This window comes from Uranotaenia lowii, chromosome 3 (genome assembly GCF_029784155.1).
Source record: "Uranotaenia lowii strain MFRU-FL chromosome 3, ASM2978415v1, whole genome shotgun sequence".
Classification (NCBI taxonomy): Eukaryota; Metazoa; Arthropoda; class Insecta; order Diptera; family Culicidae; genus Uranotaenia; species Uranotaenia lowii.
In genome coordinates this window covers 287,308,899-287,321,415 of record NC_073693.1, presented here as the reverse complement: position 1 = coordinate 287,321,415, position 12,517 = coordinate 287,308,899, and the positions used below count along the sequence as shown (strand labels likewise).

The 12,517-nt window shown below is 31.5% G+C and overlaps 1 protein-coding gene across 9 annotated transcripts in view; it reads left to right on the top strand.

Moving 5' to 3' along the window:
* The window catches only part of LOC129756823 (putative transcription factor capicua), a 230,443-nt gene that overhangs the window by 150,837 nt on the left and 67,089 nt on the right, over positions 1–12,517 (top strand). For all 9 annotated transcript variants that reach the window (XM_055753847.1, XM_055753848.1, XM_055753851.1 and 6 more), the window contains exon 2: positions 2,396–3,149. In XM_055753847.1, the coding sequence (XP_055609822.1) occupies positions 2,760–3,149 (390 nt within the window). In that variant the 5' untranslated portion in view covers positions 2,396–2,759. The remainder of the gene's footprint in view (positions 1–2,395; positions 3,150–12,517) is intronic.

The following is a 12,517-nucleotide window of genomic DNA, read 5'->3' as shown; positions in this document are numbered from 1 at the left end:
ATGTTAATAAATTTGCAACAGTATTATAGCAACAAAGAGCGTATCTTAATAAAAAATCTTTTTGTACATCCAATTTCATAACATTTTTATGAAAGACTATATAAACTTTTACTAAATCTGTAAAATCTGTTCTTAAATATGAATACTGTTTTATAAAGTATAGGAAAAACATTCGTTGAAAATAATATGAAACTTCTAGAATTTCCGCAACCTCACAGCAAAATCATAATAATAAAATGAATATGATAAATATTATGATTATCATACGGATGATGATAAATTTATGACAACGGGATAATTTAAAAGCATAATAACATCTTTTTCCATTGGAAGTGTTGCTAAATCTATTGCGTTATAAATTCTGAGCATTTTATGCCATTACTACTGCATTTAGTCGAAACCTTTTCATGAATTCGATATACTTTGAAAAATACCGGTTTTACCGGTTTTATCGGTTTTATAAATTAAAAATACCGAAATACCGGATTTGAAAAAAACCGGTAAATCCGACCACCCTTGTTCTAACCCGTTGCTCACCCCTGACCCTATACGATATCCCTACACGGAAAACAAAAAATTTTAGCGAGAAGTGAGGTGATTTTTTTCACCCATATTTCTCGGTAAATTTTACCATTTTCGCATTCATCTAGCAAAATAGTATGATTAAAAGATAAAATGCTAGATGGTTTGGTTGGTTTCTTTAATAATAATTAATATCAAAACAAAATTTATACAAAAATGTAAATATCCATTTTTGAGATAAATAGATTTTATTGTTGAGGCATTTCTTCGCCAGACTCGTGGCAAATCGGCTTCGCGTTCTTCCGAGCGACGATGGCCTCGTACATTGCGTTAACACATTTATGCCCTTCTCCTTTCGACTTTTCAGTTCTGGCTTTTCCGGAATGATATCTGGAGGATGACGTGGAATACACCTCGAAGCTCTGTGGGCCAATCCGGGACAAAAGCAAAGTATTATGACGAGAACCAGCACAACTAAATAATATCTAAGAAAACACTTACCATCCTTTTCCAATCTTCACATATTGGGCACGTGGCAAAACTTTTTCCAGAATGACAAAAGAGCTTAGAAGCTCAATAAACGGGTTCGGCAAATAGATACTTTTTTTCGAGTTGAATTGTACCGTTTTGTTTAACTCAATCCAGGTCAACTTCACCTCACTTCGAGGTAAGTTTTACCTTTTTTGGATTGTACATTTTTATTCAGTTCAATTCAGGTCAACTTAACCACGCTACGAGGTAAGATTTACCTTTTTTGGATTCAACCTTTTCTCGGCGAATTGTTCCTTTTTTCCAGCTCGATTCAGATAAACTTTAGCTCACTGTGAGGCGTGAGGTGAGTTTCAGCTTGAAAAGGTAGAAGTTACCTTTCGGTTTCCACGAGCGTTCACCTGGCTATCTCGGTAAATTTTACCTTTCTATTATTTTCCGTGTGGCTTGAGTAATTTCTGTACCCGTTTTCCATTCCATGAGCTTTCATACTGTAATTTATTTTTTACAGTCTTGTGACAAGACGATTCGCTTCTCTTACATTTCACCTTGAGATAAATAGGGGAATTCGTACAATGCCAATTTTGTCAACACTGTTTGTTTTTATTTTTAGTCATCTCATAATTTTTTTTTTTATTTTTCTATAGGGATGCTTTTTTAGATTAGATTCGATCTGTAAGCATACGTTAGAATATCTACACTCTAAAGAAAAGTGTAATAAAATTACTGCATCCGTGGTTTGAATGAACGGGGTTAAGGCCAAGGTGCGGATATTTGCGTATGTAAACAAATTACTAGTAAAATGGTGAAATGAAGTTTAATAGTTATTTTTCAATCCCTGAAAATTTGATGGCAATCGGATGAAAACTCGAATTTTGCGAATCAATTTTGTGTGTGGCAATTTCATCGTGGACATCCTTTAGCAGAATTCCAAACCTTGGATAAGATTTTGAGATTTTCGCATCAGTTCAGAGTAAAGATTATTACTCTTGAATAACCTTACTCAATCATAAAAATTTTATGAAGAATTCAACATTTTTAGTGTAGAGTAGACTACTTGGGTTGCTTTTCCTTGACCCTTGGTAAGGTTTAACCCCCAAAATCCCACGGCTATGTCATGAGCAAATGTGCATAGTACTTTTGTTTACATGAATAGTGTGATGTAAAATAATTATGCGCATGACTACGGGCAGCTACCTACGTTATGCTGCGTAAAGATTCTGATTGCAGTACAAGACCTCCGAGCTATAGAATATTCTTGAGTTACTGCTCACATTTCAACAAATTTTCCACTGATTTTTGAACATTCATTAACGAATAAAAACCGATCACGAAGTCAGTGCTGTTGATTAACTTTTTTCCCCTATTTCTTTTCTCTTTCCAGAACAGTGAATAAATCGTACCACCCCGGGGGTTGCTCTCTTATCGCCGAAAGGATTTTACCGGCTTCGAAAAGTGTTTGTGTTTTTTTTTGCTGCCTGTAAAGCTGTTTACACTGAAAAGATGTGCAATCATCAGCTTCGACGCCCGAGTGCAATCGGATTGAGCACCCGAAGAGTAAAATTTATAATAATGTGCATGGGGAAATAAATTGTGTGCTTTTTGTTTCGATGAAATGAGTGAAATTGTTTTTTGTTAGTTCTAATCGTCGCGAATCATGTGGTGGTTGAAGAAAGTTTTCTGAGTAGCCCACACGGAAAAAAGGAAAAAAACAAACTACCAATCTTATCAGTAGTGTCCAAAATAATATGCACGTATCAACACACCCAACCAATAGCAGCATCAGTATCATCACCGGTGGGCAGCTTCAACAACTACAATCAAACCAATCCAGTGTTGCGAGTGGTTCGCCGATTGTTGTGATCCCGGTAACGAATGCGTCCAATAGCTCGGCCGGACTGCAGCCAATTACTAACGTGGTGACGACCTCTAGTAGTAGTGGCAGTAGGGAAAGGACTGTGGTGGGTGGCCAACATCAACAGCACAAACGGCACCGAAGGTCAACGAAGAACGGTTTGGAAAATGGTGACCAATGTCAGTGGATCAATACTAACAGTAACTCACAGTCGAAGCAACAACAACAACAACGGCAGCATCAAGGTGCAATTCTAAGCACAGAATGTGATACGGAAGCTGAGGTGAGCCTTTTTTAAGATAAAAATATCTTACTTAGCTAGCGTGAAGCAGGAACGTCTCAAGCTGGACGCCATTATTCAAAATGCTCAGATCCATGACATCATCCCTAAGTTTTAATCAGGACAAGTCTCTCTAATCCGGGTTCGTACCGCTATCTCAGTCGTTAAAAATATCGTCGCCAGTTTAATTCTTCAAAAACAAACAAGTACCGTAGAATTGGCATAATATTTACTAATTTTAGAAAAAAAATTGTTATTTGAATGACACAATTGATAAAGAATGAAAAGTGCAGCTTTTTTTAAAATTTAAGCCGCTTCTAGTATCGAAACAAATTACCTCTAATTTTATGCACTATCTTTGAAGTTTTTTCAAATTTTGATAGTTGTTTGATAGAAAAAATGCAAAAAATTCTAATCGACAAATCAGAAACACAAATATAAATTGTTTAGCGGCGTTCAGCTGAAAGAGCATATCACAGGGTGGCCACAGAACCGGGAAAACCGGGAAAAAAAGAGAATTGAAAATCGAACCGGGAAAACCGGGAAAAACCGGGAATTCAGACCCAAAACCGGGAAAATTTACAAAAAGAAACCAAAATTCATTTTGGGTTCCGAGATAAGGAATTCAACCCAACATTCAATATTCAGAATTATTATTTGAATTTCTATGTAAGATTTAAGAGGTCAAAATATATGTGGAAAGAAAATCTTAAGTTTTGAAGTTTGGGAAAAAAAAACTCATCCGTAAGCTATTTTTTAAAGTTAATCTTTCAAATTTCACTTTTTTGGATACAAATTAGTGGTCATTATTAGTCCAGAAAACTTCTAGTTTCACTTATTAAAGCTTGAAAATTTAACGATTCCTATAAAAATTTACAAAAATTTTGAATTTACTGATTTTTTACCTGACTCGTGACAAAAAATTTGAAGAAAATTTGAAAAATTTACATTCAAAATTTACTTAAAATATCTTTGAAACAGACTTTTTTTAATAACACTTTAAAGAACTTATGAGAGCTTTTGAATGAGAGTATGTTTAGACACTTTAAAATAGTTACAATACAATACAACATTGCATGGTATCATCCTCAAAATATATTTGTGTTTTAAGTGAAGTATATCAGAAAAATATCAATGTCAAAAAGGGGATTTGTTTCAACAACCAAACAAATTGAAAAAATATTGCATTAAACACAAGACATTTTTCCTTGGTGCCGAAGGTTTAAGAGCTAAATTTGATTAGTTTGAAGGTGCTGAATCCAAATTTGCTATTTGTTTTTTTTCTACCAGCTCCAATTTTTGAGTTTCAAGGGTTAACTTTTGTAAAAAGATTCAAATCTGGATAAGATCTATGTATTTAAAAAAATAATAGAGCATTTTTAGCATGCTAGAAAGTAGAGAGAAATCGAAAGTTTTAAATCAATGATCAAATTTTTTCGAAGGCCGTGAGTAGTTTTGACTTTTGAAAAACTGGGATTTTCTTTTAGTTTATTTCATTTGTCTCTCTGAAACTAGAATAGATAGTTGATATCTTATTCCTCGTTCAAATGGAGGATAATAAAAAGATCAAACATCAGATTTTATTTGTATAGAGGGTTGTCGATTCATTTTACTCATAACTTAGTAATTTTTAAATTCAAAAACAATATCATCAGAACTAAAGGTTTTAGACAGCAGGATCTGAGAAATGATTCGAATTTAAGTCGGTAAAATCTTGCAAAATCATTTTTTGAAAGAAAAATTTGTGAAATACACTAATAATTTATAGTTCCGTTGCTTTACGGATTTGAAAACATATGTTTTTATTGTAATCTGCGTTTTATAACTCAGCTTTCATAGTTTCAGAAAAGTTTATGATAATTGTTAAGTCGCTTCGATTTTGATAACTAATGTGTACACTATTCAACTTTGTTTCAGCTTATCAAGCTTAGCTTAGCAGGATTTTGCAGAAAACTTATAAAATTAGCTATCCTGATACAGAAATTGTTTCCAAGAAAACATTCCACAAAATTTTATAACTTTATCATTAACCGAAACAGTTATTTTAAATAAATTTAACCCCAAGATTCAACATATAAACATATGAACAATTTATTGTAACTATATTCACTGCAATAAAATCCACATGTTTCTGCATAACAAAGCTAACCTTCAATTGCATTAATTACAAATTAGTTGAGAAAAAAAAAATTGGCGATAGAAGTAACTTAATTCACTTCCTATTTAGAAATGTATGCAAAAAAAAATAAAATCCAAAAAAATGTAAGAAATAAGTTTTTTTTTAAATTATAAAGTTAGTTTGAAACGTTTTGCAGAACTAAATCATCCTTAAAAATTAAATAAAAATCGAGACCATTTACGTACGGGGTCGTATGCAGTAGGGGACTTAGAAATGCTCTGCAATGTTTTGTTTTGAACTTTTATGACTACTTATGACAAATAATCATTTTTTGTTTTAAAATTTCTATAAAAATGTACATATATCTGGCCGAATATTTTGCGCAACTATACGCTTAATTTTCAACAAACTAAAAATTTTGATAATATTCGGTCCGAATATCCGATACAGATTTATTCTGAATCATTGATTGAAGAAACTGATCCATGATTTCTAAAATTATATATGACATTTTTTTCTAGAACTTGAAAATCATAGGTTCTGAATTCAGTGTTCAGGGTTTTGAATAGTACAGTTAAATTCGATTTTCAATCGATTTAAACTGCAAAATTATGAATTACAATTTTACTACACTATGATACTAAACAATGAATGTTTTCTAATGTTTGCTGGTCTTCGAACTTTACATTGAATGATCATAAATTTTAAACCCTTTCTAATCTTTTTTCATACATTCTTTTCGAAATAGAAATTCTTTGGCTAAAAAAAGAGTGGGTTAGTCTAAATTGAAACAAATGTATCATTAGACTGAGTTGATGGGAGTTCATTTTTGAATTTCTCAAACCCTGGGGTCTAAAAAGTTTAAGTTCTAAAATAATCCATGATTTTTCGCAGAATGTTTAAATAACGTTTGCATGAGAAAATTTAAACTTTTAGGTTCGAATGAGAAAATTGAACATTTTATTTGGAAAAACCAACCTCTTTTTTGTTTTTTTTTCTATGGAACCCAGCCCGTTCACGGTTTTTGTGTCAATTTATAAATTCTGTGAAGGTAATTTTCCACCTAACAGCTTTGTGGAATTTTTCCTGGAATTTCGTATCTTATTGAAAACAAAGTTATCAGTAGTTGAATAGCGGTATGTCTTTTGCAGTATGGTATGGCATTGCAAAATAATCAATTCGACTGGAATTGGCACAAATACCATAAAAACCTAAAAATTTAAATTTATTCATGTAATCGTTACTTAAAAATTCCGCAGAAAATCATGGATGAGATTTAACTAATATTTGCGCAGCCTTTTGAGAAATTCTTAAATGACCCCAAATTGAGTCAGTACAGTATCATTCTTATTTTTTAATCTCTAAATTCAATATGCTGATATATAATTCCCAAAACTGGATACTCTAGCTAGACTGTTTAACTTGTTGCCCATATTTTTTAATTTTCGAAATGAGAATTCTAAATCCAGATCGTGATTTCCAAGTTCTGATATGAGAACTTTGGAACTATAATGCTAAAACAATGTATGATTAATTGTTAAAAAAAAAAATATTTGAACAAGGATTTTGAAATTATTTTTTTCCATTTATTGTTTTTTTTTTCAAAATTGTAATTTTTTTTATTGTATTGTAAAGAGGATTTGTGATCTTTCTAAAATTACCATCCATTGATTATGTGGTATTTTCGATTGACATTTCATATGTTATGTAGAACTTATTTTCAAGATCTGGATGGTTACAGGAATTTTAATCATAATGAAGCAACCAAATCAATGAAATAAGATGATTTTTTTAATATTTTGACCAAATTCGACTATCAAAGCCTGGAAAACCTTAAATTTATGACCGGGAAAACCGGAAAAACGGGAATTTCAAAATGAAAAGGTTGTGGCCACCCTGATATCATTGAATAAGTTACCCCAAATTACTCCACTTGGCGGTAGAGCATAAGCGGATTTGTTTTTAGACTTTCGTCATTGTTGTTTTGATTCAAATTAACACTAGTGAAAAGTCTCCTCCCTAAAAGATTTCACAATGCAAACTTGTTTCTTTCGATTTAATACTAACCATTAACACTTACCGATTATCCAAATTATCTGAATTTTCATCAAAGAAGCCACAATAAAATATATGGGTCATTCCATGTCAAGTGTGCACAGCGAGAAAAAAATCTTATCGAAAATTCATCAAACTTGGCCGATAGACTTTCTGAGGCCTACAAAACAAATCCTCAATTTTTGAGAATGATCCGCCCACCTTTCGTTCCAGGACCCTCCCTTCTTTTTAACAAGATTTTGAAAAATTCATCATTTTTAAAATACAACAGCTCTGGACTGAAACATCGTACCAAAATGACAAAATATGCGTTTTGTAGATTTTATTAAAATCTATCGATTGATGTTATTCATTACTCGAAAAAGTGACGTTTTAAACGTCAAAACACAGCTCTAAAAACAAAACGTTAATTTTCTCAAGGAAAGTATATTTTTTTCTTGAATTTTATGATTTCATTGTTTTCTTGAGAAAATTTTACGTAAGAACCAACCAAAATCTCAATATAATATTTCTCGTTTTCGAGATATGAAAGATTTAAGTTGGATTGTCTCACAATTATTTATTCGCAGCACTCAGTGATTTCACTAAACTGCATAATTAACCCAAATTTTATGCCACATCTTCCTTGCTCGAACAGATTTTATGTTTTCATGATTTGTTTTAAATTAAAAAAAAATTCAATTAACATTTTGAACGAAAGAAAAAAAATCGTTTTATTGAATATTATAATTCCTAAAATAACTATTTTTTTCTTTATATTTTTTCGTACCAACACTGCAAGTTAAATCATCTTAAAATTGTCTTTTAATTATGCATACATTTTAAATTTGAAATTCCGTTAAGCTTGAACATACTTTCACTCCAATTTTTCCAGTATCTAAAGAGATTGCGGCATGAAACGAACGAAATCTTCTTCATGGTGTAACAGGTTTAACATGTTGAAACGGTAGTTGTATTGAGAAACTGCTCTATCAGAAAAATGAGCATTTTCTCCAACCCATTGAACTTGGTTTTGAGAAATTCTACACTGTAGAAGTAATATGCTCCAAGCAATTTGAGATGATCACGAAGTTTATTGCAACTACTTTTGAATCATCGGAGTACTACATCTCAAATGAGTGTAGCGTTGCCTGGTTGTTGTTGTAGTTATTTATCCACTGAACATCGCTCATGAAGTTCTTTTCCAATTGAACACTTTGCTTTTGCTCAAAAATCTCAAGACTGTTCCCGACTATTTAGAAGCTTAGCAATCACTTAAACAACTCCGTACTAATTTAGCTACAGGAAGCAACTGGATATTCCAACCGCAATCTTCGATTAGAGAAGTTGTATTCAAAACTACTAGCAAGTTGCAGCAAGCGAGTGCGTAGCAAGCAAATGCGGACAAAATTCGTTCACAATGGTCAGTGAAACACTTTTAAAAAATTGCTATTGTTTAGTGCTCCACTCGGTACCAACAAAAAAAATCTGTTATGTTAAAAAAGTGTTATTTAAATTTGTTAAGCATCTTTTTTTTTACAAATGTTTGTTGCTTATTAAAATTAACCGTTTCAATATGATAAACCTGTTATACCATGAAGAAGATTTCGTTCGTTTCATGCCGCAGTCTCTTTAGATAATGGAAAAATTGGAATGAAAGTATGTTCAAGCTTAACGAAATTTCAAATATAAAATGTATGCAAAATTAAAAGAAAATTCTAAGATGATATAAATTGCAGTGTTGGAACGAAAAAATATAGAGAAAAATATAGTTATTTTTGGAATTATAATATTTCATAAAACGATTTTTTTTTGTTTCGTTCAAAATCATTCAAACAAATCATGAAAACATAAAATCTGTTCAAGCAAGGAAGATGTGGCATAAAATTTGGGTGAATTATGCAGTTTAGTGAAATCACTGAGTGCTGCGAATAAATAGTTGTGAGACAATCCAACTTAAATCTTTCATATCTCGAAAACGAGAAATATTATATTGAGATTTTGGTTGGTTCTTACGTAAAATTTTCTCAAGAAAACAATGAAATCATAAAATTCAAGAAAAAAATATACTTTCCTTGAGAAAATTAACGTTTTGTTTTTAGAGCTGTGTTTTGACGTTTAAAACGTCACTTTTTCGAGTAATGAATAACATCAATCGATAGATTTTAATAAAATCTACAAAACGCATATTTTGTCATTTTGGTACGATGTTTCAGTCCAGAGCTGTTGTATTTTAAAAATGATGAATTTTCAAAATCTTGTTAAAAAGAAGGGAGGGTACTGGAACGAGAGGTGGGCGGATCATTCTCAAAAATTGAGGATTTGTTTTGTAGGCCTCAGAAAGTCTATCGGCCAAGTTTGATGAATTTTCGATAAGATTTTTTTTCTCGCTGTGCACACTTGGCATGGAATGACCCATATACGTTCCATATCACCAGAATATAACATTCTTCACAGATATAAATATCAAAAATCGATAATGAATGCAAAGCAATTTTTCTATTGCAATTACTTCCAACAATAAACATCCAATGTAAGCTGTACCAGAACCTACCAGGGTAAACAGCAAACCGGGATAATCGGGAATTGATAATGGGACCGAGAAAACCTTTTATTCAAATCAAAACCGGGAAAATTATTTATGGATTATTTTTTCCCATGTATAAACCTATCAAATCCTTAAATTCCTTCATTTCATCATGACGAAACTTTTTCTCGTATGCTTTATAATCCATAGTCGTTTATTTCAGGATTGTGAAGCAAGAGTTGGAAAAATGAGTAAAATGCGGGAAAAATCGGGAACGTCATTTGAAAAATAGATTTTTTAACTCAGCACATACATTTGTCGAGCAAATAATTGTCGTTAAAAAAATTCCTCTATCATAAACTATTTATTAGCTTACGCATATCGTGCACTGCAGTGAATTTAAAAAAGTTTTTAAATTAAATAAACTTTTCACAACATGTGAATTCATACGTTGAAATCCGACAGTTTTTGATTGAATCCACATCTTGAAAACTAAGATTTACTTAAGCTTTATATCTATCTTATAACTGTATTTATTTTACATTAATTTAGAATTTTATGATGTGCGAATCTGAATTATTTTTCTGTAAAGCTTTTGATCAAATGCTGTTGTTAAATATATTGGAATTTTTATTGACGTGACTTTACTTATTTTCAGCTGTTTTTAATTGAGCTTACGGTAACTTTATCAAAATTTAATAATAATCATATCCATATTTCAAGTTTTCATTTGATTGATAAAATATTTAAAAAAAAATCTAATTTCTTTGTTTGTGTTATATGTGTTATAAATTGTCAAAAACTATCAAAACATAATTTCAAAAATCAAATGTCAAATATCTGACGAACGACATAACCTCGAAATACTTATCTTATTTGGTTTCGAAAATATTTTCTTCTAAATTAGTTCAATTTAAACTTTTAAGTATCGGGGATTTTTCCATGCGCAAAATATGCCGGAAACAAAAAAAAATAAGATTCCATCATTTTATTTGATTAATTAGTAAACAAACGCACAGAAGGCAGAAGGTGTAACATACTACCCAGTTTTTATTTATGTGATTCCTGTATACATTTTTCAATTAAACCAGTAGGATTTCAAATTGAAAAATCGAAAAAAATGCATTTTTGAGATAGGACTTAAAATTCAGGCTAAGAATTTAGATGAATTTATCAGAATTTAGGTAAATAGATTCAGGCATCGAACTCAGCGCATTCAAAAATAAAACTTTAATGTATCCAATAAAAAAACATGATTAAGTATTCAATATGAGAACCGAAATAAAATTTCAGATTTCTTAGAACGAATAAGTTTGATCAGAATCTGTTTTAAAAAGTTTTAGAAGAAAAATATTATAGTATCTATTAGTAGTCAATAGAGTGTACGTCCCGGGGTTTCCCGGTCGGGAATTCCCGGGAATTTAAAAAAATCGGGAATTCCCGATTCCCGGGAATCATACTTTCATTCCCGGGAATTCCCGACATGTATGAAATTATTTCTCTGAATAATCCTGATAGCCTTCGGAACCATTCTTATTATTCAAATAGATAAGTTTAAAAAGATTATATGTATTTCCATATCGTTTTAATTGAACGAAAACCCATAACCCTTCAAAAATATATGAAAAAAGGGCAAGCAGGTAGGCAGATTGTGTTTTCTAGAGAGCGACCGCCATAGGAAAACAAGAGCATAATTACCTCTGGCTTTGAGAGCCAGATAAATTTCAAAATTTAAAAATGACAGAGACATCGTTTTTTTCATATGAAGAACAATCATGTAAAGTGTTCAGAGAAACGAAAATAGTTGAATAAATTAAACAAATATAAACATATCTAATGTTTTAACTAACCAATGATTGCATGAATGAATTCTTCATTTGACCTGTTCAGGTTATATTATAGTTTGCTTAACTATTTTTAATTAATCATTGTTAAAAACAGTTTGATTTATTTGATAAAAATTTAGTTAGAAAAATATTAAGAAGAGCACATTTTAAACATATTACGGGCTTGTATGCAGAGAAGGTTTAATATTTCAATCGAAGTGCATATATTTTACATTATTTTGAATATTTCCCGGGATCCCGGGAATTCCCGGGAAACAGGTCACCAGATTTCCCGATTCCCGGGAATGAGAAAATGGCCGGGAAATGGACACTCTAGTAGTCAAGGTATAAAATAAAACTTGATTTCTTATTTCGAAAGTAGAATAAGCGCTATAAATTTGAATTTAAATTTGAATAAAGAATTTAAGTTGATTTATGGATCGGTTATTCAATACGAAATTCATCATATCAAAACTATAATTTATCTCATGAAAATAATAAAAATAAAGTATTTTCCCTTATAATAAATGAAGATGGTGTGAAAGACTGAAAAGAAGGTAACAATTTTCGGTTTAGGTTAGGACAGCTAAAGTTATTTTCTTACAGTATCTCCACTGATCTCACTGACATGACACTTAGAACAAAAATTCAACCATTGCCTGGCTAATTTTTTGGTCGAATTTGGCAGGGTCGCCATACCGGCGACGGTCGCTGGCGAACCTGAAAAATTTGACAAGTTCCCTGTAAGAAAAATGCACCTATTTTTTTAAAAGTTGGGTAGCATTTTCTAACTGGGATAGTATTTCTGCGAATCGATCGATGCACAATTTGCAATTGCTATTGCGTACTGTTGGAAAAAAATATC